Source organism: Acanthopagrus latus, chromosome 17 (genome assembly GCF_904848185.1).
Source record: "Acanthopagrus latus isolate v.2019 chromosome 17, fAcaLat1.1, whole genome shotgun sequence".
Lineage (NCBI taxonomy): Eukaryota > Metazoa > Chordata > Actinopteri > Spariformes > Sparidae > Acanthopagrus > Acanthopagrus latus.
In genome coordinates, this window is record NC_051055.1 from 31,385,729 (window position 1) to 31,413,228 (window position 27,500).

Consider the following 27,500-nt stretch of genomic DNA (forward strand, 5'->3'; position numbering starts at 1 on the left):
GCAGCCTGAGGACGTCCTCTGCTTCTCTCACCATCAGCTGCTGTGTGATGACGACGGCCGGTCTGACGGCCTCCCTCCACAGCATCCTGCTGTGATGAACCTGCAGATCCAGGTTGCAGCTCAGAGACAGAGCGGCCGTCTCCACGTTACGCTGGATGTTAGAAAGTGGTCCTGTGACATCATCACGAGACAGAAGGACGTTTAAAGTTACCATAATATGTACACATCTGTGTGTGTGTGTGTGTGTGTGTGTGCACTCACCTCTGCACAGCACAGACAGTATGAACAGCATCAGGTAGGCACGTCCGCGAGAGCCGAGCATGCTGGGAAACATCAGAAGGACCGAACATCTGGAGGAAGCTGAGAAGGCTCCGCCCACTGCGAACACAGCTGGAACAGATGTGTGTCAATGTGTGTGTGTGCGTGTGTGTGTGTGTGTGTGTGTGTGTGTGTGTGTGTGTGTGTGCGTCTGTGTGTGTGTGTGTGTGTGTGTGTGTGCGTCTGCGTGTGTGTGTGCGTCTGTGTGTGTGTGTGCGTCTGCGTGTGTGTGTGTGTGTGCGCGCGTCTGTGTGTGTGTGTGTGTGTGTGCGCGTCTGTGTGTGTGTGTGTGTGTGTGTGTGTGTGAGACGTCTCCTCACCGACAAACAGAGCTGCTGCTGCCGGCTGCAGGTCAAAGGTCAGCGGGAGGCTGCGGGAGACGCCCAGGAAGAGAACTGACAACAGGAAGTACATGAAGGTTAATGACGCTTCATTTCTGATCACTCTGAAATGTTTTCTGTTCCTTTAGTGTTCCAGTATTTTCTTGGTGTTCGGTCTGAAGATGCTCTCTGTTACTCATTCATACACCTGAGTCAGTGGATGTTACCTGCACCGCTCACTGCTCCAAACAGCGCCCTGAGAACCAGGTGAGCCACCTGGAGCTCTTCGGATTGGCTGAAGAAAAATCCATAGACAGCAGGAGGCAGGTAGGTTAAAGAGATCCTCTCCACAGCTGGAGGACAGAGACAAACAGCTGGACAGTCACACAGAGACAAACTATAGACTGTAAGCATGTAGCTAACAAAGCTGCTACAGCTAGCTCAAAATTAACTGAGTTAGCAATCAGCTAACTTAGAGCTAGCAATCAGAGTTAGCAATCAGTTAACTCAGAGTTAGCAATCAGTTATCTCAGAGTTAGCAATCAGCTAACTCTGAGTTAGCAATCAGTTATCTCAGAGTTAGCAATCAGCTAACTCAGAGTTAGCAATCAGTTAACTCAGAGTTAGCAATCAGTTAACTCAGAGTTAGCAATCAGCTAACTCAGAGTTAGCAATCAGTTAACTCAGAGTTAGCAATCAGCTAACTCAGAGTTAGCAATCAGTTAACTCAGAGTTAGCAATCAGCTAACTCAGAGTTAACAATCAGTTATCTCAGAGTTAGCAATCAGCTAACTCTGAGTTAGCAATCAGTTATCTCAGAGTTAGCAATCAGCTAACTCTCAGTTAGCTATCAGCTAACTCAGAGTTAGCAATCAGTTATCTCAGAGTTAGCAATCAGCTAACTCTGAGTTAGCTATCAGCTAACTCAGAGTTAGCAATCAGTTATCTCAGAGTTAGCAATCAGCTAACTCTGAGTTAGCTATCAGCTAACTCAGAGTTAGCAATCAGTTATCTCAGAGTTAGCTTTAGAAAAACAAGAACAATCTAAAGATCTGAACTGACTGCTGTGAGGAGCTGAAGGTGAATTCTGGTGGGTCATGATCCGTCTTCAGTGTCTCTGAACAGGCTGTCAAACTGAGTCCTGTTGGTCAGTTGGTCAGTTGGAGCTTCTGGAACTTTCAGAGTGACATCAGGCTTCTTTGGTCTCCAGGAGACGTTGATGCTGGATTGACGGAGACACAGAGAAAAGATGAAGCGTGAGGAGAGGCAGAGACACCTGAAGACTGATGTCAGAGTCCAGGTGAGGAGGGGTCGAGTCACACAGGCCGTCAGACTGAACAGGTGAGTTTACACAGGAGAAATACTGCAGCTGTCAGCCAGCAGGAAGCCAACCCTGCTGGAAAAAACTGCTTGTTTTTTGCTTGTTTTTACCTCACGTCTCCACCTACTGCTGTGGGTTAGGGTTACACGTACATTGCATCACTTTTACAGTTGCGCGTGTACGGAGTTATTCTCGGTTATTCTTGTTACACCACTCGTGTGGACGCGGATTTTATTTAACAAACCTCGGTTGCGAAATAAACCGGTCTGGTGTGGACAGGGCCGCAGTCACCGTGAGGAGGCCCGTCTCAGTGGAGTGAGCGGTCCTGAAGTCTGACCGATTTGGGCCAAAGAGGTTGTTTCCTGAAAGACAGGAGGACAGCTGGTTGTAGACGGCACTTTTCAGAGTTTTAGAGAGGAATGAAAGAAGAGATGCAGGTCTGTAGTTTCAGATGTCAGCTGAGTCCAGGGTGGGTTCTGTAGGAGCGGCTTCACTGTGGCTGTGTTGAGGAGCTGGAGGCCTGAAGTGAGGGAGGAGTTGATCAGAGAGGTGAGGAATGGACAGAGGGCTGAAGCAGGTGAGGCCAGCGGAGGTGATGGTTGGAGGAGGTGCTTTCTGGATGGGCATAGGAGTAAATGAGGAGCTGATGTCTTTTAATTTCTTGGTAAAGTAATATGCAAAGTCATCAGGAGTGAAGGAGGAAGGGAGGGGAGGAGAGAAGAGAATAAGAAGAAGGTAGAAGGCAGATTGGGCTGCTGATGCTGTTGAGGTGAAGTCAGAGAGGAGGTGGTGGAAGTAAGCAACGTCGTCAGGATCTCCATTTTCTCTCTGCTGCTCGTAGCTCCAAATCTGTTCTCAGAGATTCAGACTGGCAGGAGGAGGAGAGATGATCGGCTGGTCAGGAGGTGAGAGGAGGAGAGGGAGGAGGAGAGGGAGGAGGAGAGGGAGGATAGCTGAGTGGAGGAGGCTTCTTCACTGGACGTTAGAGAGAATAGATCTGTGGATGGTACAGAGGACAGAACAGAAGAGGAGCGAGTGGAGGGATTTCAGGTAGTGACAGTGTGAGGTGTCGGGGCGAGCCAGGTGGTGAATTTTAAGGAGAGAGAGAAAGTGACAGCGTGGTGGTCGGACTCAGTGAGCAGTGTTACAGAGCACAGAGGTTCTACAGGACCTTGTGAACACAAGGTCCAGTTGGTTCCCGGCCCAGTGGGTTGGTGGAGAGGGGGAGAGTGTGAGGTCAGATGTGGAGAAGAAGTCGATGAATTCAGGTGAGAGCAGCTTCTCTGTGGAGATGTTGAAGTCTCCCAGGACAACGAGCGGTGTGCCATCGTCAGGGCAGCAGCTCAGGAGGGCGTCCATCTCATCACAGGAGTCACGGAGAGGACCGGGAGGGAGACTGATCACCACAATGTGGAGTTTGAAAGGAAGTGTGATCTGGGCAGGTGGTCCAGAGGAAGGACCCGGTAGGACCACAGTGGGGAAGACGAGGAGTCCAGTTCCTCCTCCACCTGTTTGTCTCGAGCAGATGAGAGGGCAGCTGGAGTGGCAGTGTTTTCTGATCCAGGTCTCAGTGAGGGCCAGGAAGTGGAGAGTCTGCAGGGAGGCACAGGCTGAAATGGTGTCCGCCTTCTTCACTGCAGACTGGCAGTTCATGGCCCACCAGTACTTCAGGTCCAGCACTGGTGGAGAATGTTGGATAGCAGAGATCGGCTGGGTTACAGCCTCCATCAGTGTGTCTCCAGTGAAATCTTCTGGGATTGTGTAAAGTTCATGGCTTCGGTCGGCGGTGGACAGCGAGTTACTTTGACTTCCTCTATAGACTCCTGCAGAGAGACTCGCTGAGTCTTTGCTCAGCTGTCCTGACGCTGCAGCTGATGCTGTACTGATCAGAACATGTGCTAGATTTACCTCATGCAGGTTTAGCTCCGCCCTGCAGTCAAGCCTATTGGTCACAGCTGACTTGGACGAAACTACAATCTACCCAAAAAGTATCCAGAGAAGATTAAATATTACGTCTAACCTTCCTCACAGAGCAACACTGGATCTGCACTCTGACTCACCAGCTTCTCTTTCCTGGACAAAATGTCTCTAAATGTTTTTGACAACTTTAGTTACCAGTTACTTTACAGATTAGATGCTGCAATTTTTGAAGAAGAACATTTAATATCAGATGATAAATGATATTTAACAGCGTATCTTTACGGGTCCCTCCCTGCTGTCATCATTCCTCCTCAGGTCAGCAGGACGCTCTGGGCGCAGCAGGTGGAGGAAGGTCAGAGGTCACCTGTATGAGGGAGGGCGGAGCCTGGTGGCGTTTGCGTCAGGGCTGCTGTTGGCGTCTCTGTACGGGGTCGCGGCTCTGTTCCTGCAGAATCAGCCGCTGTGGTTGTGCGTCTACTCCACGCTGGCGCTGGCCGTCCTGACCGCCTTTGGTCTGGGACTGTCAGCCGGCGTACGAGCCGACGTCGCCGTGCTGCTGCCTTCACTGGTCTCAGGTCAGTTTGAGCTGTGGTCTCAGTCTGGACACACCTGTGTGAGCTCTCTGGCTCCGCCCCTGCGTCAGAGAGCTCTTTAACGAGTTAATCCATCACCTCTAATCATTACATGTTATTAATTACAAGAGGTGTACTGTAATGTAACTCTGTACAGACAGTGTAGGTCTACAGTACTTTAAGTGTCGTATTAGTACTCTTACTCATTTATTGATAACTTTACTTTACAGATTACATGCTGCATCATTTTGTAAATGAATTGATTTTTTCATCAGTCAGACAGAAACAGTGATTGTGATGATCATCCGACTCAGTTTAAACACACACGTGAATATATTGATCAGTTACTGTATTGATCCAAACAATGGTGCTTTTCTGATATCAGATGCTTGAAGACTTTTACTTGAGTACTGTTCCTATGAGTGACTCGAGTTACCTTCTTCTAAAGTAATACTGTTACAAACGGACGGACTGTTCTCTGGATGATTGTCAAACATTTTTATTCGATAAAGTTTGGGGCTCCTGATGAGAGGTGTGGCTTCTGCGGGGGGGCGTGTCCTCTTCTGTTTCAGCTCGGGGGAGGAGCTTTCTCTTCTTCTTGTTCTGCTCGGTGCTGCTGTCCGGTCCTCTCACCAACACGTTAGAGAACACGGAGCGGGCCGCCGCCAGCCTGCTGTGTGGAGCCCAGCTGGCAGCCAATCAGACGCAGGAACTGATGCAGAAAGCAGCCACGCCCCTTTTCTGTAAGACCCGCCTACCTGCATCATCCCTACACAACAGGAAGCAGCTCTGGTGTTTTTTTAGTTTTTACTTTGAACATTCAAATGCATTTTTTTGCTAAATTACTTTGAACACTTTTAATTGTAATGGAGGATGTTTTTTCTGTGTAGTGAAAATTTGTTATAGCAGCGTCAGTGTGTGCGTGTGTGTGTGCGCGTGTGTGTGTGTGTGTGTGTGTTCACAGCTGCGTTGGACAGGATCCGGGCGGTCAGCAGTAACGCTCTCTCTATCGCAGGACGAGTCCAGAACTTCATTGGCGCTCTGACTGGTGCCGTCCGCCATGTTGGTGAGCGACGCTGCAGCTTGTTTGTGTTTCACTCTGAGAGTTAAAGTCAACTGCAGAGTTTCAGACACAGTTTAAGTTCCTGAAGTCTTTAAGTGGTCTCAAGGACATTATAAGGACCCACAACCTCTTTCAAGGACCCCTGAACCTTGGACTCCTGGAGCATTGGCAAGAACATCTTCTAACTTCCTTCAGCACTTCAGGAAACTCTACATGGGCCCACAACCTCCCTTGAGGACTCCTGGAGAGGTTCTGGAAGTACTTAATGGTGTTTTAGTGAAGTTCCAGGAGTCCTTGAAGAGGTTACACTTAGGTTATTGGGTCTTTAAGGAAAGAGTGCTTGAGGAGGTTATGGAATTTCTAGAGGAAGTTCTGGGTGCTCATTGTGGAAGTAATGGAGTCCTCAAGTAGGTTCTGGGAGTTCTTGGAGGACTTGAAGATGTTCCAGGGGTCCTTAGGGATGTTACAAGAGTGCTTGACTGGAAGGTCTTGAAGTAGTTTTACAGAGCTTGAAAAAGTATGAGTAGTCCTTGAAGAGGTAATAGGGTCCTTAAGGAAGTTCCAGGAGTCCTTGAGGGACTGGTGTTCTTGGGAATGTTCTGGATGAGGTTCTGGATGAGGTTCTGGATGAGGTTCTGGATGAGGTCCTTGGAGGCAGTGAGGAAGGTTTTTTGAGGACTTGTAGAGGTTCCAGGAAACCTTAAAGACGTTTTTGAATAAATCAAAGTAAATATTTTGATAATGAAACAATAAATCTCAATTCCGGAGTCATGTGACTCACCTCTGACCTCTGACCCTGCAGCTCGCACTCTGAGGAACGTCCTCCACTTCCTGGTTAACATTGGCGACGTCTGTAACGCCAAACTGGGCTCTCCGTACAGGAAGTGCCGGCAGGTGTTCGCCAAGGCCCGAGCCGACTGCTCCGAGCTGCTGGGAGACTTCAACTTCCTGTGTGACATCATGGACAGCTTCCTGCCGCTCTGCAGCATCGCCCGCGGTGCGTTCAGTGACATCATCGTCTCCCTTTCCTGTCAGAAGACTTTGCACTGATTTGACCGTGTGGATGAAGGTGTTGGTGAGTCACAGTCCTTGTTTTCATGTTTTGATTCTGTGTCTTTCAGCCGGCGAGCTCTTCTGCTCTGTCCCCGCCTACATCGCCGACCATCTGAAGAAACGTCTGGCAGCTCGTGAGTTCAGTGATTCGTTGTGTTTGAAACCTTTATTGACACACGGTTGCCGCCGCCACCGCTGAGTCGCTGAGTCTGTCCCCCTACAGCCGCTGTGGCAGCATTTGAGCGACTGAAGCAGGAGTTTGACTTTAACCTCTCGGCCTTGGTGACCTTTGACCTGGACGCCAACAGCAGCCGCTCTCTGCAGCAGGTGTCTCAGGACATCATGGAGGAGGTTTCATCAGAGCTGCAGGTGTTTCAGAAGCTGAGTCAGCCGCTGGTGTACAGCGGCCTGGTCCTGCTCGCCTGGTCCTTCTTCAGGTGGTTCTCATGCTCCAGTTCACCTCATCAGTTCACCTCACGCACACAGCAGCTGGTGTGAATGTGTGTGTGTGTGTGTGTGTGTGTGTGTGTGTGTGTGTGTGTGTGTGTGTGTGTGTGTGCAGGGCGGTGCAGTACAGGCGCAGGTTCCTCCAGGAGCTCGACTTTGACAATATCTACATCAGCGCTCAGTTTGAAGAGCTCGACCAGCAGCTGACCTTAGGGGGCGGAGTCTCAGTCCTGCCAATCACACGCAGAGAAGCGCAGACTTACATCGCACCATGTTAGTACACCTGTGTGTGTGTGTGTGTGTGTGTATGTGTGTGTGTCTGAAGTGACCTGAAGTAAAGCGAAGCATCCGTCCTGCAGTGTCGTTTCACCTGACGGCCCGGGAGCAGCGGGCAGTGTTGGTGGGCGTGGCCTCAGTCCTCAGACACCTGGTGATGGGCGGCATGCTGGTGGCGCTGGACTTCTTGGTGTTCTGGATGCTGGACCAGGTGCACCACCAGGTGAAGGGGGACATTGTGGCCAGAGGTGAGGCAACCCACCTAAGACCAATGAGCCTGTGATGTCAGTCCGAGCAGTGGTAACCATGGTAACACGTGTCCTATCAGCCCCGGTCACGGTGGCGGTGCAGGTGAACGGGTCCGGTTACGCCTCCGATATCTTCAGAGACCTGGTGGCCTCGTTTAACATCCTGCAGGGAGGAAACGTGACGGTTATCAGCAGGAAGTGTCTGCTGGAGCCGTCAGAGCCGGACTACCTCACCTGCTTCATCCTAGGTACACAGGAAGTGACATCATCAAGTATTCAGTACTTTATTTCAGTAATACTACAACATACACATACTCTATTACAAGTCCTTCACTGGTAATTCAACTTGAGTTAAAGTCTTCAGAGTAAAATAAGAAGACTAACAGTGGACCCTCCCTCTGACTGCAGATGTTCTGATATGTCCACTGGTACCACTGGTTCTGAAGGTTCTGCTCTGTGCTGCAGGGTTCCTGTTGGGTCTCTCTCTGCTCGTCTCTCTGAGCGGAGGACTCGTGCAGCGCTGCAGACGACTCGTTTGTGCTTCATATCATCCAGAGAGAGAGCTGGTACACACACACACACACACACACACACACGCACACACACACATACACACACGCACATGCACACACGCACACACATGCACACGCACACACGTGCACACACACACGCACACACATTCCTGTGAGCCTCTGACAGCTTCCTGTTCAGGAGCTGAGAGAGGATCAGGGGAGGAGACGCTTCCTGGACGTCTGCTCAGCTTTTATTTTGGAATGTTTTTGGAACGTTCTCAGTTTCCTGGAGGGTTCAGACCACAGCCAGGCGACGTAAACTGATCAGGTGACATGTAGCAGAAAGAGTAAAAGAAGAAGCCTGAGGGCAGGTTCTCCTCCTGTAAGCCCCGCCCACTCCTGCTCTCACTATTGAGGTGTGTCTTACAGACAGACAGACAGACAGACAGACAGGTGAGGAGCTGCAGCCTGTTATCAGAGGAGAAGAGCAGCTGTTGTGGGTGAGAGTTCATCGAGCAGAGAGGCATGTGAGGAATCTGCAGAATGAGCGAGAGATGAGGAAACGTCAACACGTCGATGTGTCTGGACCTGCACCAAAATCCCCCAAACACCCAGAGGACCCAAGACAGACGACAAACACTCGACTCTGAGCCGCTCAGGACTCTTGATGAATCTTTCTGTGTGGACAGGAAGTCCTCTCTGGTTTCAAATAATAAAACTCCTCAGACGTCTCAGACAGTGACGACTGGGTCTGCACTGTTGTGTTTTACAGATCAGTCAGCGTTCAGCCGGGTTCCTCGTGTTCCTCGTGTTCCTCGTGTTCCTCGTGTTCCTCTGGAGGCAGTTTCCTTCTGTTTGTCAGCACGTGGTCACAGTTTCTGGCATGACGGCGGTTCAGTTGAAACTGCTGGAGGCCAAACTGCTGCTCAGTGTTCAGGTTTCAGTCCGTCAGCCAGCCGGCGCTCTGCTGTTCCAGCATGTCTGTTTATCTGTGCATCACTTTTCACAGCCGGCTTCACCTTCACAAACACACTCTGGTCCTCATCCTACTGGTTATTCCCCCTCTAACCTTGTATAACCTAACCATGTATAACATCACTGTGTTGCTCAGAGGCTCCTCGGCAGCAGCAGCAGTCAGTGCTGCCCTGACGAGGTTCCTGCTGCTGTCTGTGTGTTCATCAGGAGAGGATCCGGTTCCTCCGGAAGCAGATCCTGGATCAGAGGAGGATGGTAGGAAGAGCCCTGAAGTGCTCTGCAACCAGGAGAGGTGGAGGACGAGGAGGAGGTGGAGGAGGAGAAGGTGGAGGAGGAGGAGGTGGAGGAGGAGAAGGTGGAGGAGGAGGAGGTGGACGAGGAGGAGGTGGAGGAGGAGAAGGTGGAGGAGGAGGAGGTGGAGGAGGAGAGAGTTGTCTTCAAACTCTCCTGCTGAGGTACAAACATGCCAAACATGTTTATTATCCTAAAGTCTGAATTAAATCTGGATCTTTTCAAATGAATCGTGTCTGTGTGTCTCAGGTTACCTGGAGGAGCTCACCTGTCTCACCTGCTCGGTCTGTCATCAGTCAGCTGTCTGTCCTGTGGTGAGGTGGTGAGACAGGCGGAGGACAAGGTGGTCGTCTGTGATGTCCCACTGTGTCCAGGTTAGAGCTGATAGTCCTCAATCCTTTTTGAAACAAGGTTAACAATGTAACACAGGACAGAAGAAACTGGACAAGGAAACAGAATTAAACTTCTATCAAACAAAACAAAAAACACACAATCCTTCAAAGAGGACAAACTTTGCTTTAGCTTGCAACCAGCTTATTCCTTCATCCTGAATGCCATTGGAGCACCGAACACCATGTCCTGTGGATGTGTTCTTAATGTAACTGCCGCTGCTGTCCTGCCTTTTGCCCTGAAGATGTTTGTGTGTAAGTGTTGTTGTTGTTGTTGTTGTTGTTGTTGTTGTTGTCCTGCTTGTTGTTTTATGAGACCAAAGACAAATTTCCATATTGTGGACAATAAATGAAACTAACTAACTAGCTTATCGATGAAAACAATCGGCTGACTGGTACCAGAGGAAACTCTGACATCGTTGGATGTGTTGGTGTCGTTTCATTATCAGAGATCCTTTATTGATTTGTCTGTGCAGAGGGCTCACTCTGGACAGATTTGAGAAACTGAACTTTGCAACAAACTGAATTTCTCTCTTCCAGGATGGTCCATGATGAAGAGGAGCTGTAAAATATCTTCATACAGAGTTTAAACAACCGTCTGTTGATCTTCACGCTCTGAGTCGTGACCCTGAACTAATCTATTGTTACTGTGTGTGTGTGTGTGTGTGTGTGTGTGTGTGCTGAGGGAGTGTCCTACAGCTCTGACTGGTGTTGACTCAGGTGAAGTCGGACAGATAACAGACTGTAACTGTAACTACACACAGACCTGAAGACATTTAACCCTTCAGCCGCTGCTTACTGCGCAGCTACACGTTTATCAAGAGGTCAGAGATGAAGTTAAAGGAACAGTTCACCCAAAAATACAACTCCAGTCCACCTCTCCTCCTCCTGATGATATAAAGTCATCAGATGTCTCCATACAGCTCGCCTGCTGTGATGTTCTCTAACACTCTGAGCTGAGCAGCTCCAGATTTCACCTTCCATCAGCATGGAGGGAGGAGATGATGAACATGGGAAATGTTCCTTTAATGTTTCTTCTCTGAAACGAGACGAGCTGAAAGGAGCTGTTAATAATTGTTCAGCTTCATGTTTGAGTCGAGCGCCGAGGAGTTTCTGACAGAGGACAACAGTTTTTATGACATTTATAATATACAAACTCTGACATGAAATTAATTTGTTCCAAATCATGTTTGTTTTCCCACAAAGTGACTCAGGTTTGATCAGAAAAGTAGACCAGAAGGTCGTTTTCAAAGTCCTGGCCGTCATGTTCGTTGGGTCTGTACAGATCAGCAGAGACGTCGCCGCTCTCTGAGCTGCCTGCAGTTAATATTCCACTTCCTGTCAGCCGTTCCTGCTTTCGTGTTTCTGTCTCGTCTGTTTTTACGAGCTGCTGCTGTCTTGTTTTTGCAGGCCTGTACTGTCGGCCATGTTTCCACAGTCTGGGAAACACGTGTGTCGTCTGTGCGCGACCTCCAACCTGCCAGGAGGACGGCGAGGAGGAGTGGTGAGTGTTCAGACCGATCAGACAGCACAGTTACAGTTCAGTGTGGAAAAGAAATGCTTGTGAAGATGAGCAGAGAGCGCAGCGACAGAGGACACTCCTCACTGATCTGAGATCTGCTCTTGTTAAACCTTGATGACTTCCTGCTCTGCTTGTTTCTTTCAGCGGCTCCAGTGAAGACGAACAGCTCAGCTCATCATCTGCAGCTCGGAACTCGTCTCACATTGCCGACCGCAGAGTGAAGACGCCGAAGATGACGATCTCAAACTGCAGTGTCAGGAGAACACAAGGACACGATGGAGGAGGGAGTGACAGCAGGTGGGACACCTGGTCACCTGATCAGAAACATCAGAGACCATTGCTGAGTCTCAGTTCAGGTCTGCATCCTTCAGAGGAGCATCTGAAGTCTGTCCCCGTCTGAAGGCTCCTCCAGAGGCTCCTTCTTCTCCCTGTTTCTGGAGGATGCACCGCTACGATCCATCGTGGCCTCACATATCCCAAGATTCTTTGCGCGCCCGAAAAAGAAGAAAGAAAGAGAGAAAATGGCGACATCGTGTGGCGTAGATCGTCTCTTTTACAAGCCTGGGTGGCAGAAATCATGACGTAAGGGTAAAACATCTGGTGATGCAACCAGGAAATGCTCCAAAATCTAGACCGTCACATTTAACAACAGCTGACCAGGTGAACAAGGTCTCTGAAGGACTCGCCTTCACAGACCACAGAGGCCGAGTCCTTCAGAGGACGCAGACCTGAACTGAGACTCAGTCAGTGATGTTAAAAGTGTTCTGCTCGTGTTTTAACATCGTGGTTTCTCATGTTTCTGCTCGTGTGCAGATGTAAAAGAACACAACAGAATATTGATGAAGCTGATCTGTTTTACTGCTGATCAGTCAGATATTGATCAGTTTATTACTGTGAGTGTACACGTGCTCCCTGACTGACCTGCTGTTTCTGAGCCAGTAAACCTCTGTTTTCCCACGTTGGCTGCTGTCAGTGAGGCAGACGTGACATACCAGGTCCGACCCGGGTCAGACGACAGCGACGCCTTCTTTGACTCCTTCACCTCACCGAAAACCTGCAGCCTCCAGAACCAAACCCTCCAAACTGTCATCATACACACCTGACCGTCCCCAAGACCTCCAGGACTCTGCAGGACCCTCCAGGACCTTCCAGGAGCCTCCAGGACTCTGCAGGATCCAGTGCCCAGGACCCTGATTTAGAACCAGTTCTGGATTAGAGGTTTAACTGTGTGATTCAAGTTATTAAAGCAAGAAAAAGAATCAGATCTGGTTCTTTTACAGTCAAAAGTCCTGACCCACGTACAGCAGAACCTCGGTCTCGTCCAGCGGTCCGTCTGTCACCAGTGGAGACACAGTCTCTAAACTTCACAGCTGTGTAGTTGAGACCTAGACGCTGTTTGATGCAGTGTTGAAACCAGAACTGGACCTGAGAAACCAACAAACATCTGGATCAGCACCAGAAGTTAGTGAGGTCTGTTCTGGGCCCAGACTCGTCTGCCTGACTTGACTAGAAATCTGTTCTGTGGTTTCGTTTAGTTCTGCTGAGGTTCTGACGCACAAAGTAATCTGTAACTAAAGTTACCAAATAAATGTAATGGAGTAAAAGTAACTAACCCAACACAGCCTCCAAACAGGGCAGGACGACAAACACCGAGTTACTTAAATAATACAGGTGTGTGGGCGCGCGCACACGTGCATGCGCGCGTGCGGTGGGTGTGTCTGATCTGATAACAGCCGCGAGACACAAAGAAACTGACTGAAAGACAAACAGCAGAGGTGTGCGTGTGTGTGCGTGTGCAGTGGGAGGACTCTCAGCAGGGAACAGTGTGTGTGTGTGTGTGTGCATGTGTGCGCGCGCGTGTGTGTGTGTGCAGTGGGAGGACTCTCAGCAGGGAACAGTGTGTGTCTGTGTGTGTGTGAAGCTCTCCTCAGTCTCTCCGTGGTTTCGGGACAGCAGCTGCTCGGATGGCGACCAAGGTAAGAGACATGGCGCTCAGTGCGGCCTGATCGATCAGGTATCGATCAGGTATCGATCCGGCTGATCGGGTGTGAGCAGAGGAGCAGAGTGGTTCTGATGAGGTGACATGTTTGGTCCAGTATCCGAGGTTCTGACTGTTCGGACTGAGGATGAAACGTGTGTGTTATTACGCATCATCACTTCCGCTCGAAGAGTTTTAATGAGAAAACGTTTTTATTTAAATTCACGCGCAGCACGGTGCGTTCGAGAACACCGAGACTGCAGGAAAGACGAACGCTCAGTCAGACTGTCAGAGCAACAGGAGGGCAGAAGTGCTGGTGGTGTGTCTCCTCTGAATGACTTCAGGAATATATTCGACACGTTTATCAGTAAAAGAAGAATCAATAATCACGCTGAAGGAAAGAAAGAAACCACAAAATACTATAAAAATACTCCATTACAAGTAGAAGTCTCTAAACTTTCAGTAAAAGGAAAAAAGAATTTGCATCAAAAAATACTCAAAGTACCAAAAGTACAAGTAGAAATATGTTTCATGTTTACAACAGCTGGACTGACGTGTTCATGTTCTTCTTCATGTCTCTGTGCACTCTTATTTTGAAATGTGATTAAAAACCAAAACACAACTTTCTATAATAAATAGTTTATTTGTGACCAAACTATATTTTCTTTAACCTTCTTTTTGTTTTTATGGTTCAGTTGAACAATCAGTCTCAGTTTGACTTTCAGCCACGCCCACACCGATGATGTCACACAGACTGACAAGACAAAGTGACCACGAGAGAACAACTGTCTTTTCTTCATTTTCACAAGTTTATAGTTGTATGATATATATATATATATATATATATATATATATATATATATATATATATAGATAGATAGATAGATAGATATAGATAGATATAGATAGATAGATAGATAGATAGATAGAGATAGATAGATATAGATATAGATAGATAGATAGATAGATAGATAGATATAGATATATAGATATAGATATAGATATAGATAGATATAGATAGATAGATAGATAGATAGATAGATAGATAGAGATATAGATATAGATAGATAGAGATATAGATATAGATAGATAGATAGATAGAGAGAGAGATAGAGATAGAGATATAGATAGAGATATAGATATAGATAGATAGATAGATAGATAGAGATAGAGATATAGATATAGATAGATAGAGATATAGATATAGATAGATAGATAGATAGATAGAGATATAGATATAGATAGATAGAGATAGAGATATAGATAGATAGATATATACACATACTGAATGTTTCTTCTCGGTGTGACGGCTGTGAGGACATGTGGACGAGTGTGAGTCGTGTTTCTGTCCTCTGGATTCTGCAGCTGGTTTCATATCAGCATGTTTCCGTTGACTCGAGGCCGAGCGGCTCTGCAGCCGCCGCCCTGTTTCACAACAGCAGCTCAGTCTGATCGCATTCAGCTGTTGAACTGTTCCCCAGCCCGAGGCTGACAGCTGCTCGGGGCCCCTCACACTCCAGGGGCCACTGATGTTGTCATCGTTTCAGTATTTACAGCGAAACTCCCAGAATTTTGTCGATGCTCAAATTTCAACAGTTGTGAGCAGCTTGACTTAAAGCTGCTGAGTCGAGGCCGCTGGCTGGTTCAGTCCTCCGTCCGCTGACACAGTTCAGATGGAGAAAAACTCTGCAGAAACACTCTAACTGTTAAGAAAAGAGGCTGGGAGGACAGTCAGAGGACAGATCCTCCACAGACAGACACAAACACTGTGGACGTCACGCAGTCGACAGGTGGACTGTAAAGCGAACTGCTGTTAACCTGCTAAATATACCTCAGCAACGGCTGCTAACACAATACACAGAATGCTTATCACACCGCTAACACTATGACGCTACCGTGAAAAGTCGTCTGTTAATATTGATAAATCAGCTGTTTGATGTTTGTGTTAGCTTCAATGCTAAAGCACGTCGTTCAGCTGCAGCAGCTCTGAGTGAACGCTTCAGTCTGTAGATGTTAATGATTAACTGTGATTGACTCACGATCACATCACTGACTCATGAAATATGAACAGTGGAAGTTTCAAATCAAACTGCTTCTGATTGGCCGACAGACTGAGTGAGTCACTGCAGAGATCCTGTGTTGAAATAACGAGTCACGTCTGTTCGTTAGCGTCCCGAGACGCAGTGACAGCTCTGAACTGCACTGGACTACTTTACACCCCTTCTCCAGGTAAATGATGACTCGTCAGATTCAGATGGAAAGTACAACATTTCATTGAAAAATAAATGATGGTGTATTTTTGTAGGTAACAATAAAACTTTATTGATCCTTTGATCAAACTCACAACCCACCGACATGTAGCATCTGTAACATCAGTGCTGAACACGTTAATGCATCAGTCGTTATCATTAAACAATAGCATATAATAACATCACTGTTGAAGAGCATTCTGGGACTTGTAGTAAGACTCAGTCCACCTCAAACAGCTGTGATCTGTTGGTGGTTCCTGTAAGAAGCGGCAGAGTGAGACGTCTCCTCTGTTTCCGCAGCTCTGTCAGCGTCTTCGCTGCCTTCCTGTCGGGGTTTTTGGGAGTTTTGAGTTTCTGGGTGTTAAAATACGTTCAGCTCAGATTATTGATTGAACTCTGGTAGAAATTCCTGAGATTCCAGCTGTGGAGAGTTTCTGCTCCCAAACTGTGGAAGCAGGAAACAAACAGTTGTGCGTGTTCTTCTGTTCACACAGTCATGGAGCTGATAGATACAAGCGATCAATCATTGATGGATTTCTCTCTGCAGAATCTTTAAGTCTCTTGAAGTTTCATAGAAGTCAACAATGTGAATGTTCAGCTGGATGATTGATAATGTGATCCTCAAAGAGAGCCATCAGAGCTGTTTTGTTCCTGGTTATTGATTACTGATCACTGATCAGAATGACGGTCTGTGTTCTGCTGCTGTCTCAGTACTCAGATTTAGAGCTGGCCCTCAACACGTTGGTCACAGAGTTTCATAAAGCTGCTGATGACGGACCGACCATGAACACCACCCAGTTCCAGACCATGATCTCCAGTCAGCTGCCTTCACTCGCCAAGGTAGGGGCCATGACATCACAACTCACCCTCCAATCACAACACACTTCTGTCTCTGGTAATGAGTCCTCTGGTTATCGGAGCTGAAGTTTATGGAGCAGCTTCTAACTGTCTCCTTCAGTCCTGCTCACTTCCTGTTTCCTGTTTGCAGACTGTGGAGAATGAGGACAGTCTGGCCCAGGTTCTGGAGCAGATGGGCGTTGAGAGCGGTCAGAACATCTCCTTCGAGAACTTCTGGGCTCTGATCAACAAACAGGCCGTCCAACTGTTTGGAGCCACACACAAAGAGAAGAACATCAAGTGTAGCTGCCTCCTGCAGTGAGAGCGGCAGCACATCTGAGACCACCTGCGTCACCAGCACACCTGAGCCTGTCTGTCTCTGTGCTGCCCACAGGGGGCGCTGCAGGGCCAGAGTCAGACAGGAGGACGCACAGAAACCACAGAAGAAGAGCTTCACTGAACAGATGAATATTAAACTGCATGCTGCACAGAAAACAAGATAACTTTTTAACTGATTCAGTTTAATCACTTCAATCTTTACAATTCTGTTTTTTATAGACATTTATTCATGTCATTAATAAAACTGTGATGTTTTGACACTAACATGTGATGTAAAGTCCTGATGTGACTCATCTCTGACGGTGCAGCGCGTCTGTTCGCTGTGGGAATAAATGTCATCCACACTTTTATATGACAAATCGATCACGCTGTGTTCAGTGAATTATTTGTCCAGAATCACAATATTATCATTGATTTTAATCATAATCTTTATTTTCACGGCACTTTTCTTAAAGAGGTTACAGGATGCTAGAGTTTGCAGACACACCAGGGACTCATCATGATAATAATCCAGCGCAGACATGAAAATAACTTCAGCTCTATAAAAAGTAATAAAAGTAAATGATTTATGTTTGTACGTCTCTGTAGATATGAAGGACTCGCTCTGAGCTGAACAAACAGTAACTGTCAATTTCAGGTGATAGAAGCACACTCAGCCTCCTGCTGCGGCCTCAGGTAACATCCTGAACCTCAGGTAACATCTTGAACCTCAGGTAACATCCTGAACCTCAGGTAACATCTTGAACCTCAGGTAACATCTTGAACCTCAGGTAACATCCTGAACCTCAGGTAACATCTTGAACCTCAGGTAACATCCTGAACCTCAGGTAACATCCTGAACCTCAGGTAACATCTTGAACCTCAGGTAACATCCTGAACCTCAGGTAACATCCTGAACCTCAGGTAACATCTTGAACCTCAGGTAACATCCTGAACACTGAGCGGGCAGGAGGAGTTCTGCCTGATGGACTACAGGCTGGAATTATTTACTTTACTGTTCCTGTTGTCTTCCTTTGTATTCTTCCTTTAAATCATAAAGTTTTACCTTTAAAACCAGAACTAATGAATCAGGATCTGTTCTCTGCTCCGCGGGCTGCGTAGAGAACGACATGACGTTACAATGACGTACAGCAGGGGGCGGAGCTGCTAACTGCCAGAAACCAGAGAAGAAGACGACGGAGAAGAAGTAAAGAAGTGACAGAGGTGGAGCTGGTGCCGTGTTGTCCTCAGCAGCAGGGTACGCGGGTCGCTGGCGGCTCTTTTCATCCTGTTCGATGAGTTTGGAGCAGGCAGCTGTGGCCGGAGGACCCGGATGTGACGGTGAGTTAAACCATGACAGCAACTATTAGCATGAAGCTAACAGCAAACTGTCTCCGCCGCCTCAGGCTCTGACGTCACACAGGGAGCAGCCGGCTCCAGCCGCCTCAATATTAAATCATATGATAGAATAATAATAATTAATGATAATTAATGAAGAACAAACTGTAGTTCAGCAGCTGTGTGTCCGTTAAACAGACAGTAACAGAGTCAGTCTGTGTGTTTAAGCTGCAGTCTGGAGTTCTGGGAACATTAGAATGAAACAGCTCCCAGGTCAGTTATTCTAAGCCCCTCCCACAGAGGAGGAGCCTGGAGGAGCGAGCAGGCTTGTAACCACGGCAACAGTAACCAAGATGGCGCATTCAAAATAACAACAACAACTTAAACTCTGATTGTTCTATTTCTGATCAATACAACTAAATCACAGTGAGAGCGCCTCATGCAGATCACTGTAGATATCCAGAGTGATAATCAATATTCCTCACATCGCTGTAGACGAGCTACCAGGTGATCGTTCAGGTGATCATCATCACCTGCTGCCTTTCTGAAGCATGAATGTTATTTCTTTAATCAGTTCAACCACTTCAGAGCTACTGAACACAAACTAACATTATTATAACTGCTGCTTACTTAAAGACACTTCTGCTAACCAGCAGCCATGAAGACAAAGCTAAACGTATGGTGATATGAGCTATTATGAGTATTACTGTAACCGCCGCCATCTTAGCCTTGTGGTTAAAACACAGAGTGAAACATATATCCAGCAGGTTCTTACCTGTCCAGCAGAAAAGTCCTGACAGACCCGCAGCTCCTCCACCTCTGAAGTGACTCTGATATTTATCCTGGTTTTCTCTCTGGCTCGGTCCAGTTCTTTGTTTTTACTCTGCTTTTCTTCTTCAGGCTTCTTATTTCCTCTCTTTGACGTGGACAATGGTGGGGCATGTTTCTGCTCTGTTGTTGCTGTACAGTTTGAGTTTGAACGTATCTGACCAGGTGAGAGCAGATCATTTCTATCGCTAAATAACAGCCAAATTAATCTAACTCCATCTCACTCAACAGTGCGGCAATCTGATCAGCATTTATATGCCACATATGAGTCTCTATATCACAGTCATGGTTACCCTCTACAGTCACAAACTTTTACGTCTGTCTGCATTTTTTTGTAGCGAAATGTCTCATTCAGATGTTCAAAAACTTGCATCATGGTTTGAAATAAAACAAATCTACCTGCATTTTTTTATTTGATTATATGTTTGCAAAAGTTAAAATGAATCAATGCCTTCTGGGAAGCTAATACTGCTAGCATTAATGTTAGCGACACAGCTGAGCCAGCACACCAGGGAGAAAGACAGGACAGTGAGGAACATGAGCAAGAGCAGGATGAAGAGGGAGACGTGCATAGCGAGTAACTGTAAGAAACTGTACAGTAACTGTAACTGAAGATTTATTGATTTTTTTTATGCATTGGGGTTGTGCACTGATATGTCCATGTTCTGGTGCAGTTGTTTATAGCATGGGATGTTCACCATCACTGGGGCATCAAAAGTTTGTGTTCTTTCTGTGCGTCAAAAGTTGCGCGGAAGCAGCGTCAGATATCCTTACAGACAGATCTCTGACGAACCGAGGCCTTCGACTGATCGTCTCCTACGCAGCTGGTCTCTGCTCAGCTCAGCTATGAACCACTTCATCGTCAGCCATCAGTGTCTCCTGAGTCTCTCCATCTCACCTGAGTGGTTTCCACAATAATACCTGCGCTCAGTGAAAAGGTGGAGTGAAGCTGGTTACTGAACGCAGACAGGATGTCACTGTACAGATAGAAATGAACCGGTGCTGCTGTTTGTGTTGACATGAATACAACATTCTGTCTTCCAGGACTTCTCTCTGCAGCATGGAGACAGCAGCAGGCCGAGGGGACTGGAGTTTCAGTCAGCAGGTAGAACAAGCTGTGGTTCAGGGACCCTCAGAGGACATGTGGGGCTCCAGAACTGGGTCATGTACTCCACCCTGATGAAGAGGGAGTGTGGAGGTCATACCGCTTCTGTCCACTGGGGGCGTCAGAATACACAAAACTAAAGATCCTCAGCTTCAGTCCGTCTCTCGTCTGTGGGACGTTACTAACCCTTTCTCTCTCTGCAGTGCAGCAGCTGTGACGCCTCCACGGCCAGATGTTGGTGCGTGGACTGTAATGAAGCTCTGTGTGACACATGTGTGTCGGCTCATCGCAGAGTGAGCGTCACCAGATCACACAAGATCCTCAACCAGCCGGCAGCCGGTCAGATAATTATCTGTTGATCCCATCAGACTGTGATTGTTCAAGTTTATGATGTGAGACTCTTCTACAGAGCTCACAGTGTGAAATTCATGAGAGTGTCTGTTGATGTTTTTGTTATAGACAGTAAGAGTCTTGGCTCATGATGACCTTGAACAACAAGGTCCCCGTTATCTGACACATTTTCACATTCCCCAGCCTTGTATCGCTGTTTCAAACCAGATGCTGGTCATTTTTATGCTAGTTTAAACTTCCATGTCTGGCCTTCAGTCCACGGTTGTATTTCCCAACTGACTCACAGTAATAAGCCCTATTACTGCTCCAGTGGGCTTTAATATTTTATTTGGCAGATGTATTGATAAGTTACCCACAGTTATGAAGCTTATATTTCTCTTTTCAACTCACTAAACTGACACATTTGTTAAGGGAGTCTGGGGACTTTCTCCACGGGGACAAAGAAGTCGCCTATATTGTTCCTGTTTAGTGTCTTTGTAACATGTGACATGTTTAGATCAATAACATGTTTCTTCTTTCATAAATGGAGTGTAAATGGTGAAATCAGTGTAAACAGTGTGTTCAAACAGCTGATCAGTGTTGGCAGGTAAGACTTTAGCACTTTAGACACAGAAGCAGACAGGCTGGTACAGACATGCTGCCACAAACTGACACTTTTTACAAGGAGACAAACAACTTCAGCTGAAACATTTAATGCTGAATTTACAACAATGACACAATGAGTCAGAATCTGTCTTAATATAGTTTCATAATGTTTCTAAAGTTTGTTTTAACTCAGCAACTCTTAAAATCACCACATTTGTTAGTGGAGTCTGGTGATGTTGTGGTAAGTACCAGACACTCCAGGTGCTGACAGTCCGACCGCATGTCTGTCTGTTTCCTGTCTTCAGGAAGTGTCTCGACTCCACCCATCAAGTTCTGCAGACTCCACCCAGCTGAGCCGCTCAAACTCTTCTGCTTCACCTGTAACCAGCTCACCTGTAGGGACTGTCAGCTCATGGGTCACATGAACCACAGGTACAGAGATGCTCAGCTTTAACATACCTCCTGAGTGATATTCTCTTGTCTTCACCTGTGTGGTGGTTTCACCTGTGTCCTGCCTCTTCCTCCTCTCAGGTATCAGTTTGTTAAAGAAGCGTTGGACAGCCTGAAGAAGGAGCTGGAGGTCTTGGTTCAGCCAATCAGAGCGAAGAGAGACACAGCGAGGCAGAGTGTGCAGGACATGGAGACCAGGTGAGTCTGGACCAACATGCTGATGTCATCGCGTTCAGAGCTGTTTCTCAGGCAACACATGTAACTAAGTAACTACGTACAATTTGGAGATGGTTTAACGTTCCATCCTATGCTCACATTATTTTCCCACTTTGCTGGAGGAAAATATTTTTCACACCACTACGTTTACTTGATAACTTTAGTAGTTTACTAGTTACGTTACTGGTTACTCGCTGTGTTTCAGGCTGCAGGACATCGCAGGTGTCGAGTCCAATCTGAAGACAGACCTGCAGAACTCTTACAACATCATCTGTGAACAGCTGAAGAGGAGGATGCATGTCCTGATGAACATGGCCAAGGTAAGACACACACACACACACAGCTCTGTGTCTTCTTCAGGTGAATCTAAGAAAGCAGTCTCATGTCATGGGTTGACTGAACATCTGGGTCTCAGATCCAGCAGTGTGTCGTCCTCCGGTCAGTCAGTCTGGTTGTGTGTCTGTAAGCAGACGGTGTGCACGAAGGAGGCTGAGGACATTCAGAGGAAGATCCAGGCGCTGAAGCAGCTGCAGCAGAATCAAGAGTATTTGACTGAAACGTCAGAAAAAGCCCAAAACACCAACGACCTGGTGGCTCTGCTCAGATACAAGGCTCAGGTACATCTTTCTCTCACACACACACACACACACACACACACAGGAAACACTTCAGACTCAGTGTGTTGTTGTGTTGCAGACCGGCTCTGTCTTCTGTAACAGTTACCTGGTCCTGCAGGCAGCAGGTGTGTCTCTGCAGGGCTCCTTCAGGCTCCGACTATAACACCCGGTTAACTCCGTCATTGTGGAGACGGCACTTCATTTCTAAATTAATTACACAATACAACGTACAAACAGAAAGAAATGATAAAAACGAGTCAGTCCGATTAACAAATGAAGGAAAGATGATCGGGACCAGAACACACCTGTCTGACATTTGTCCCAAAACAAGGCATCAGCATCAGTGACAGAGCAGATCCGTCTGACGTGGTCGTCTGTTTCTGTCTGCAGGTCGAGTCTGCGCTGAAGAAACTGGACGATCAGAACTTGTCTCCTCCTTCAGTGATGCCTCAGCTGATCATCGTCACCAACAAGAGTTTCCTGCAGATCATTCTGAACTTTGGTGAGGTGACATGTGGAGCTGGAGCTTGTTGTTGTTCTTAACTCCAATGGGGGGCAATATAAAGCTCTTACTTTGAAGACAAATTCGACCTGCTTCCTGTTAGCTGTCTGTTGCTTGAGGCAGCTAACGCGAGGTGTTCCGCTGCACGCTTCCTTTAATAGCGGAGGTTTAACATCAGCATGTGTTTGACTGAGGAGGTGAGAATATGAGCCACAGGTCTATAATTAAGTAAATCTATCAAGTATCGCCACATTTCTTCCAGTGTATATGTTGCACGTCACTGTTCATTCCCAACTTTATGCTTCACGTCACATCACATGTTTATGGGTTTTTGGGAAAGAAGGAATATTAAAGACAGACAGACAGGGTGGCAGAGTGCAGCCTTGTCTATCTAAACAAAGCTAGTAATTCCTCTTTCAGCCAGTAGAAAATGCTGTGAACACCTGATTATGCATGAGAGAAAAATACCCCCATATACCGTGAAACCGTTAGAATTTTGAAAAATACTGTGATATACACTTTTGGTCATACCGCCCAGCACTAATGTGGAGGTGGTGAGGTGACATGTTACTGTGTGTTACTGTCTCTCTGTTTCATGTCACACTTCTCTGTATTTGTTACTGAAGTTCAGTCTGGAGGCTAAATGGATGTGGATGTCGATCGCCATGGAAACAGTGGAAGCTTTAAAGTAGACCTGTTGAACTGGCAGTGTGACAGTGATGATGATGATGATGATGTCATCATTTATTTTTCCTCATTAAATAAAAGGATTGATCAAACACTAACATGTCTCGGGGTGCTGACGGAGGGTGACAGGTGGATGCTGAATGCTTTAACTTCACATGACCTGACCCTGGTGATGTCACATCATTTCTCAGTTTCCTGATTGGCTAGCACAACGAAGTCACACACTCAGGTGTTCTTCCTGCTGCTTACTCCATATTTGTGTTTCCAGGTGAACTCGATGTGTCTTGGATCCCCTTCTCTGTTGACAGAAACACCACCTCTGCCGCCACTGCCTCCTGTGGACTCCAGCCCCAAACCAGCTCTACTGTTAACAGCATCTCACCTGGTCCTCCTGGTCCACCTGGTCCACCTGGTCCACCTGGTCCACTGAACTCTTCTTCATCCAGTCCACTGTGTCTTCCTCCCTCCATCTCAAGCCTCAACTTATCCAGCGCTCCCCTGACTATGCCCACCACAGTCACCTGCACTCCAGCTGTCAAACACCTGTCCTCCTCACCTGTGCTGACGGCTTCTCTCCCTGGATCCAACCAGACACAGGTGCAGCCAAAGAACCCTGTTCAGTCTGTCTGTACGTCTGTGAACCTGCAGCCAGTCACCTTCTGTTTACCTCCTCAACCTCCCAACATCACGCTGGTCCTGAACCAACCTGCTGCCCCCCAGCAGACACAACCCCCGGTCCTGCTCACCAACAGTCAGCAGGTGTTCCAGGTGTTACCTGTGATGCTCAGTAAGGCTCCATCCTACACCATTGGGCAGAAAAGAAATGGCAGTGGTAAGGTACTTTCTGTAGCGGCCGCCGCCTCCAGCATCACTCATCCCACCTCCACATGCTCTGCGTCCTCCTGTAAGTCCCTCCCACAAAAAAGGACCACCAATGACTTATCCTCACCCAGTCAGTTGTGTCTTCCTCCGTCTTGTTCCTCAACTGTCACTCTGCACACCTCCACCTACTGGCCCCTCCCCCACCCTGACATCCCCTCACCTGTTCCAGAGAACCATCTCACTACATCACAGACCACCTCTGATCCCACGCCGCCTCATCAGACTGTGACCAACGGCGACCTCCAGCCTCTGAAGGATCAGATTGTGACCCCCAGCGGCCCTCTGTCCCTCCTGCAGGGTCTCACCTCTGTCTCCCCTGGCTCCTCCTCTCAGAGTCCGGTGGTGAGGGCAGTGGCGGACTCTGCCTGCGATCTCAGCGTTCAGCAGGTGACAGCGCGGCAGCCAGTGGAGAACGAGCCGACGTCCACGATGTATGAAGAGACCGAACCTGCAGCCAAACCAGCTGAACTATCAGACGGAGAAGAAGACACACAGGGCAGTCTGAGCCAATCACAGCCGCCTCTGGTCAGTGTACCTGAGTCTCCGCCCCACCCCGGACACCTTGGTGAGGAAGAGGAGCTCCACCTGAAGATGAGAGAGGACAGTCAGGTAGGAGCTCACCTGTGAATACTGACGTTCATTATTCAAGTTGAATGTGGCAGTTTCAGGTTAAATGTGCAATATATGTAAAAACATTCAGAAATTAATGAAGTTTATCAACAGAAAATTACAGATTTGACACACAGACATAAAGATGGCATGTATGATAGCTCTCATAATGGTTCCACCAGTTATGTTATGTATGTCTGGGCTCATCCAGATGTTCCTCTGCTCTGTTACAGTCCCATGTTGATGACGTCACAGATGATGTCATCGAGCCGCAGTCATCCCCAGAGTCTCCTGTGACTCTGCAGATAGTCAGCTGCTCCACCTGTGGGTATTCGCACGGATCAATAATCTGTTCAGCCTGCGGTCGAGGATACCACCGAGACTGCCACGTTCCTCCCGTTGGACCTGATATCCGGTACCGACCAATGAAGTGCCGTCAAACATCACATTTACTCACCTGCATGGAATCGGACCGACCAGCAGAGAAATTCTGTTGCTGAATCTGATGTTTTAAAGCTTTTAGTGAAAGTGAGTCCCGATGTCTCTTTACCCTCATCTCTGTCTTACAGGTCAGCGTGGCTCTGCTCCCTGTGTCAGGACCTGTCGGACCCCTCAGACCCCTACAGCTCTGACAGACCACAAAGACCTCCGAGTCCCGGTCTCAGCCTGCTGGACCAGAGGGTTAGACACACACACACACACACACACACACACACACACACACACACACACACACACACACACACACACTCTGCTGACTTCTGAATGGATCAGGTTCTGACTGCAGAATGTCACTCGATGCTCAGAAACATGAATCCACTGTTCAGCAGACGCTTCATCTTCAGATCACATGACCTTTACACAGTTTGGCATCAAACTGGCTTCAGAGTTTTGGGTCTCGGTCCAACATTTTCCCACAGAACAACTTCTTCAGAGTTTCCTTGAAAATCACTGCGGATGTTCAGTTTGTTATTGTAAGTTATTGTGTTCGGCAGCCCTGATAAACACTGAGACTCCTCTTTATTGTGTGTGTGTTTGTGTGTGTGTGTGTGTGTGTGTGTGTGTTACAGAAGTGTGAGAGTCTGCTGCTGCATGTGAAGGTCGAAGGCTGCGGCCGACTGTCTGAGGTCAGTGTGACATCACAACTTCAACACAGCGGTCACACTTCATTCTTCTTCACTCTTTCAGAGCTGATGTAACTGAATGACAGATTACTTCTGCGTGAGTATCTCAGAGTGTAACTAAGTATGGTAACTCAAGGTTTGCTTCTCGAGCTACAACACGTTAGTTACACGTGCTTTTACTCCACTACATTTGTTTCAATCAATCATCGATCTCCTTTATCTATAGATAGATATAGATCTCCTCTCACACAGTTCCAGGGTCTTTACGACTGACGCTCACACACTGACTGCAGTGAAATGAAGAGTTAAGTAATAAGAGATAAAAACAGAAACAATAAAACTATAAAGTTTTGAGTTCAGGTTTCTACTTGATAATATTTCAGATCCTCCAGCAGGATTTAGTTCCTCTGATGTTTTGTTATAATTTGAGTGAATTAACCATAATTAAACCGTCGGCTGGTCTCATGACATCAGACAGAAGAGGACGGCAGCATGCAAGGACACGCTCCTGTCAGCAGGACTTTCACTGAAGTAATGCAGCTCAGACTCAGCTCAGACTCAGCTCAGACTCAGCTCAGACTCAGCTCGTGTCGGCAGGCGGATATAAAATGAACACCTGGTTAGCAGGTGAAGCTCATTACAGAGGGCGTCACTGCGTCACTGTGTTGTAGTTGACCGTTCCACCACACGGTGTCACTGTTGTCCTGTGAGCTGATCTCACCTCATCACCACTTGTTGTTTGTTGATGAGTGATAGTGAAAGAGTTATTGATGATCGGCCACAGGAAGTGAACACGTCATTTTCTGTGTCAGTACTTTTGTTGGTTTGGATGTTGTTGTTCATCACGTCAGTTTTTGGTGGAACACAGAGCAGCTTCAGCATCGACCACAGCTCCACTGCTGCGTGACAGTTGGTGACATGGTGTTTCTTGCAGTGTGGTTCTGTTCAGTCCAGCCTGGAGTTGATCTCGAAGCGCCTGACTCTTCATCCTTTGTATCAGACGGCTGCAGAGTTCCTGTCTGACGTCTGGAGGCTCTTTGAAGACATGAAGGTGCAGATAAGATAAATGGATGATGTGAACAGTCTTTATATTTATTGACATATTTTCTTAGGTCATTAATTGATTAGCTGATTTGAATTCCTTGAGAATATCTCTGATTGTCCTGTGGCAGCCTGACGTGTTGCTTCTGCACATTTCCACATGAATCCGTCACAGAGAAGCCGTCGGGCCTGTAGGAGGTTCTGACTCTGCTGACTGTTGGTTTGATTGATGAGACAAACTGAATTATTATTTTACACACCAACAACTCAATTGAAGTCTAACATTAGAATAATACGTGGAACCAGGCTGACAGCAGCAACGTCAACATGTTTCTCATCATTTAAACAGAAGACTTTTAATTTGAAAGCGATGCAGGAAGTGTTGAGTTAGTAACAGCAGTGTGACGCAGTGACTCTAACAGGAGCAGTGGATCAGAACCACCTGCACCGGCTCGTTACTGATCACTGTCTGTGTGTTTCCAGGATGACGAAGGTTCAAAGAAGCTGCGAGAGAGTTTTCAGAGCCAGCTGAAGCAAACTTTGAGTCCAGAGCTTC

General features: G+C 47.3%; 3 protein-coding genes across 18 annotated transcripts in view; 2 read left to right on the top strand and 1 right to left on the bottom strand.

The window, feature by feature from the left end:
* Positions 1 to 1,857, bottom strand: part of dcst1 (DC-STAMP domain containing 1) — an 8,497-nt gene extending 6,640 nt beyond the window's left edge. For all 5 annotated transcript variants that reach the window (XM_037073185.1, XM_037073184.1, XM_037073182.1 and 2 more), the window contains exons 1-5: positions 1,701 to 1,857; positions 866 to 991; positions 639 to 713; positions 262 to 390; positions 32 to 171 (exon numbers count right to left, since the gene is read on the bottom strand). In XM_037073185.1, coding sequence (XP_036929080.1) covers positions 32 to 171; positions 262 to 390; positions 639 to 713; positions 866 to 991; positions 1,701 to 1,737 — 507 coding nt within the window. In that variant the 5' untranslated portion in view covers positions 1,738 to 1,857. The remainder of the gene's footprint in view (positions 1 to 31; positions 172 to 261; positions 391 to 638; positions 714 to 865; positions 992 to 1,700) is intronic.
* On the top strand, positions 822 to 12,476 carry dcst2 (DC-STAMP domain containing 2). The gene is made up of 18 exons (XM_037073188.1): positions 822 to 965; positions 1,849 to 1,979; positions 4,195 to 4,454; positions 5,024 to 5,194; positions 5,416 to 5,517; positions 6,317 to 6,511; positions 6,636 to 6,701; positions 6,791 to 7,004; positions 7,130 to 7,287; positions 7,374 to 7,538; positions 7,619 to 7,786; positions 8,004 to 8,104; positions 9,233 to 9,335; positions 9,417 to 9,480; positions 9,566 to 9,690; positions 11,116 to 11,209; positions 11,372 to 11,524; positions 12,201 to 12,476. The coding sequence occupies exons 2-18, from the start codon at positions 1,888 to 1,890 to the stop codon at positions 12,328 to 12,330; spliced, it is 2,361 nt and encodes a 786-aa protein (XP_036929083.1). The 5' UTR covers positions 822 to 965; positions 1,849 to 1,887; the 3' UTR covers positions 12,331 to 12,476.
* Positions 12,477 to 17,790: 5,314 nt separating this feature from the next.
* The window catches only part of trim33l (tripartite motif containing 33, like), an 11,594-nt gene continuing 1,884 nt past the window's right edge, over positions 17,791 to 27,500 (top strand). Inside the window, exons 1-17 of one of the 12 annotated variants that reach the window (XM_037073169.1) lie at positions 17,792 to 17,950; positions 18,848 to 18,940; positions 19,238 to 19,358; positions 19,520 to 19,713; positions 19,820 to 19,880; positions 20,084 to 20,219; positions 21,122 to 21,248; positions 21,348 to 21,464; positions 21,688 to 21,802; positions 21,953 to 22,099; positions 22,490 to 22,601; positions 23,557 to 24,779; positions 25,013 to 25,194; positions 25,349 to 25,460; positions 25,850 to 25,906; positions 26,838 to 26,954; positions 27,428 to 27,500. The exon at positions 27,428 to 27,500 is cut by the window's right edge and continues 1,884 nt beyond it. In XM_037073169.1, the coding sequence (XP_036929064.1) occupies positions 19,836 to 19,880; positions 20,084 to 20,219; positions 21,122 to 21,248; positions 21,348 to 21,464; positions 21,688 to 21,802; positions 21,953 to 22,099; positions 22,490 to 22,601; positions 23,557 to 24,779; positions 25,013 to 25,194; positions 25,349 to 25,460; positions 25,850 to 25,906; positions 26,838 to 26,954; positions 27,428 to 27,500 (2,563 nt within the window). In that variant the 5' untranslated portion in view covers positions 17,792 to 17,950; positions 18,848 to 18,940; positions 19,238 to 19,358; positions 19,520 to 19,713; positions 19,820 to 19,835. Of the gene's footprint in view, positions 17,951 to 17,978; positions 18,467 to 18,847; positions 18,941 to 19,237; positions 19,359 to 19,519; positions 19,714 to 19,819; positions 19,881 to 20,083; positions 20,220 to 21,121; positions 21,249 to 21,347; positions 21,465 to 21,687; positions 21,803 to 21,952; positions 22,100 to 22,489; positions 22,602 to 23,556; positions 24,780 to 25,012; positions 25,195 to 25,348; positions 25,461 to 25,849; positions 26,001 to 26,837; positions 26,955 to 27,427 lie in introns of those variants that run through there. The other 11 variants (XM_037073167.1, XM_037073175.1, XM_037073172.1 and 8 more) reach the window with 11 other exon arrangements.

What these genes read in the sequence shown, in the direction of transcription:
- dcst2 (XM_037073188.1), top strand. Translation starts at nt 1,888, where the DNA reads ATGAAGCGTGAGGAGAGGCAGAGACACCTGAAGACTGATGTCAGAGTC. An exon ending in TGGTGCCGTCCGCCATGTTG is followed by an intron (nt 5,518 to 6,316) that starts GTGAGCGACGCT and finishes CTGACCCTGCAG; the next exon opens with CTCGCACTCTGAGGAACGTC. An exon ending in GAGGACGGCGAGGAGGAGTG is followed by an intron (nt 11,210 to 11,371) that starts GTGAGTGTTCAG and finishes TGTTTCTTTCAG; the next exon opens with CGGCTCCAGTGAAGACGAAC.